Source organism: Tenebrio molitor, chromosome 7, assembly GCF_963966145.1.
Source record: "Tenebrio molitor chromosome 7, icTenMoli1.1, whole genome shotgun sequence".
Lineage (NCBI taxonomy): Eukaryota > Metazoa > Arthropoda > Insecta > Coleoptera > Tenebrionidae > Tenebrio > Tenebrio molitor.
Genome location: NC_091052.1, coordinates 13,650,593 through 13,653,126, shown reverse-complemented (window position 1 = coordinate 13,653,126; position 2,534 = coordinate 13,650,593). Strand labels below are relative to the sequence as shown.

The 2,534-nt window shown below is 38.3% G+C and overlaps 1 protein-coding gene across 2 annotated transcripts; it reads right to left on the bottom strand.

Moving 5' to 3' along the window:
* Positions 1 to 511: 511 nt before the first annotated feature.
* Positions 512 to 2,008, bottom strand: LOC138134730 (2-acylglycerol O-acyltransferase 2-like). 2 transcript variants are annotated; one of them, XM_069053190.1, is made up of 3 exons: positions 1,682 to 2,008; positions 750 to 1,608; positions 512 to 695 (listed from the first exon to the last, which is right to left on the bottom strand). In XM_069053190.1, exons 2-3 carry the CDS (start codon positions 1,606 to 1,608, stop codon positions 538 to 540), a joined length of 1,017 nt encoding a protein of 338 aa, XP_068909291.1. In that variant the 5' UTR covers positions 1,682 to 2,008; the 3' UTR covers positions 512 to 537. The 2 variants fall into 2 exon arrangements, with proteins under 2 accessions (XP_068909291.1, XP_068909292.1); XM_069053191.1 differs by having other exon boundaries at positions 1,733 to 2,008.
* Between the last annotated feature and the right edge of the window lie 526 nt (positions 2,009 to 2,534).

Below are 2,534 nucleotides of genomic sequence, written 5' to 3'. Positions count from 1 at the left end.
TTCTTAATAATTATTCAAAATTAATCAACGACCAAATTAGAAAATTACTTAAATTTAATAGTTAAACTTATAAAACACATAGAGATAGGACTATTGGCGAGGCCTCCACAAGAGCCAACGCATGTATTGGGTACCTCTAAGGTGATGTGGAAAACCCTCTTTATTGTTTTTTATCATAATAATTATTTTGTTGTATTCAATTGGACTAATTAAACTACATGTTATTATAAAATGTGTTGCTGTTTTCCATTTGATGATTTGGGTACCTCAATCGAAATTGTCACAAAATAAAATAAATTCTCATCGTCCCGTAAGGAATCTCCTAGTCGCGTAAGTATTTTACTTTCGTAGCTAGCAACCACACGCAAGATAGGTTTCACTTTCGATTACAAGTGTGTTGCTAGGACAGTAGACGAAACTTTCTAGATACGTAGTAGGAAAATTACAACATTATTCGTTAAGGACATTTTTCATTCGGGATGAAAGTTGTAAATAAGGAATTCTAAAAACATTCGTTTTAGAAAGATTTTATTTATTTCACTGCAACTCTAAATGCTGGTCTTCTGGATTCTCTAGGTACTTGTGTTTATACTCCTCAAATAAAGCCACTAATGATTGTACGAATTTGTCATGTAGCTCTTGTATTTGCTCTTCTGTAGGATTTTCCAGTTTGGTAACTTCAATTGGTGTTCCCACTAATGAAAAACACTAGTTAGTGTGGTACCTAATGAGTACTAACAAAATCTTACCGACTGTAGTAATTGGTTTTCTCCGTGGAATCATACCAAACGAGTACTGGAAGAATCCTCTTCCGTTAAAAATCACAGGCGCAAACCCTAAGTATTTCCTGATAAATTCCTGAATTTTGTGTAGAGTACGATTGTCGATTTGATCGAACAAGTCGGTTTCACCAAACGAGATAACAGGCACTAGAGGCGATCCATTTTTTAAGGCCAACTTCACAAATCCTTTTCTGTTCTTTATCACGAATCTGTACTTGCCGGGTTGGGAATAGTAGGCTTCCATCGCACCACCAGGCATCAAACTCACGATGTGCCCCCCTTCTGGATGGCTCAACTCGTAATTGAGGGAGTTAGCCGAACACGAAATCATCCCCATGCCCAACGCCAACTCTCGCAAGAACGGCAGAAAGAATAACTGGCGCAGAACAGCCGTTTTAACAATGAACTCCGGGTACAACTTGTGAAACTTGTTGCAGGGAGTGGCTAGGGCGCTGAACGGACCCATGGGTATCACTCCGTGAGGGAAGCAACAGAAGAGGTAATTGCGCTTGGCGTCGAGTCCGATCCCCGGGACGCAATCCAAATCGATGGGGAAATAGTTTTTCGCGTGGTACCACCATCGCCAGTTCAGCACCCAGACGCTGGATCGTCCGCCGTTTTCGCAAGTGTGCCGGTCCAGGTGTATCCAGGCGAAGTACAACAGAACTAACCACCACAAGCGAGTGAAGAGCAGGTAGAGGCACATGAAAAAGCCGATGAAGCCACCGATGGCGAAACTCAGACAGGCGCCTGCCGCCGCCAAAACCTCGTATCTTCGGTGCATCGGGATGCACAACGGCACAAATTCGATTCCCAGAAGTTTCATCTAAAAATGAGGAAAACTGTGTTGCAGAAATCGAGTGCGTGTGAATTTTGGGTAAGTGGTGAGTAGCACTTACCGTTGATACGACCCAAGAAAGAATGTGTTGGGAACATTTTTTAATACTGACCGCTGAAGAAAGTTGATCACAAAAAAGTCAAAGGTCTAGGGTAATCTAGAGTAATTAGACCAAAACAGTACAAAGTCGTTTAGTTGCTAATTTTAACGTTGCATTTTATCTTGACAATTTGGTATATTATCAGCTGCGCACACTGTATTTAACATGTTTACTCCATCCTTGAGTGTGATAAAAACCATCATTATGTCATTTCAAATATGCTTGAGAATGATATCGTAAATAAAAGATAAATGAAAACAAAGCTGTCTTGAACATTAGTGTAACTCTAGATTCTTGTCTTTCGGATCCTTTAAAATATGCAAGACTGCTCGACCGAGCAATTGCAACTTTGTCTTCGCAATTATACCGTAATCACTTATCAGTTATAATTACCGTCCTAAAACATGTTGTTTTCTTTTGAGAGTGATAAAAGCTTGTAATGTGTGGCTTACGTAATTTTGTAGGTAAATAAATATTACCGGTTTCAGTATAGTAAGCCTTGGTTTACGTTCACAAAAGTTGGATGGTAGGTGAGTCATAACTGTACTGGTACAGTTATGCTGTAGGGTAATATTGCCATAGTGACATGTCAACAACAATCAACAAAATGAAGAGAATATCTAACTTTATTCATTATTAATTCAAACAGACGGAACTAAAAACAACAATAATTACTTGTTGTTGTATGTATATTTAATACCTATACAGGTTTATAAATTATCCAATTTTCGACATTTCCCACTAACTCAATAAAATACAATAAAATATAATATAATAACTAAAACTAACTAACTAAGACAATAATTCAAAACAA

Excerpts from the sequence above, each read along its gene's own strand:
- LOC138134730 (XM_069053190.1), bottom strand. The coding sequence starts at position 1,608 with ATGAAACTTCTGGGAATCGAATTTGTGCCGTTGTGCATCCCGATGCAC. Across the intron at positions 696-749 it reads AAAACCAATTACTACAGTCG|TGGGAACACCAATTGAAGTT; the intron begins GTAAGATTTTGT and ends GTTTTTCATTAG.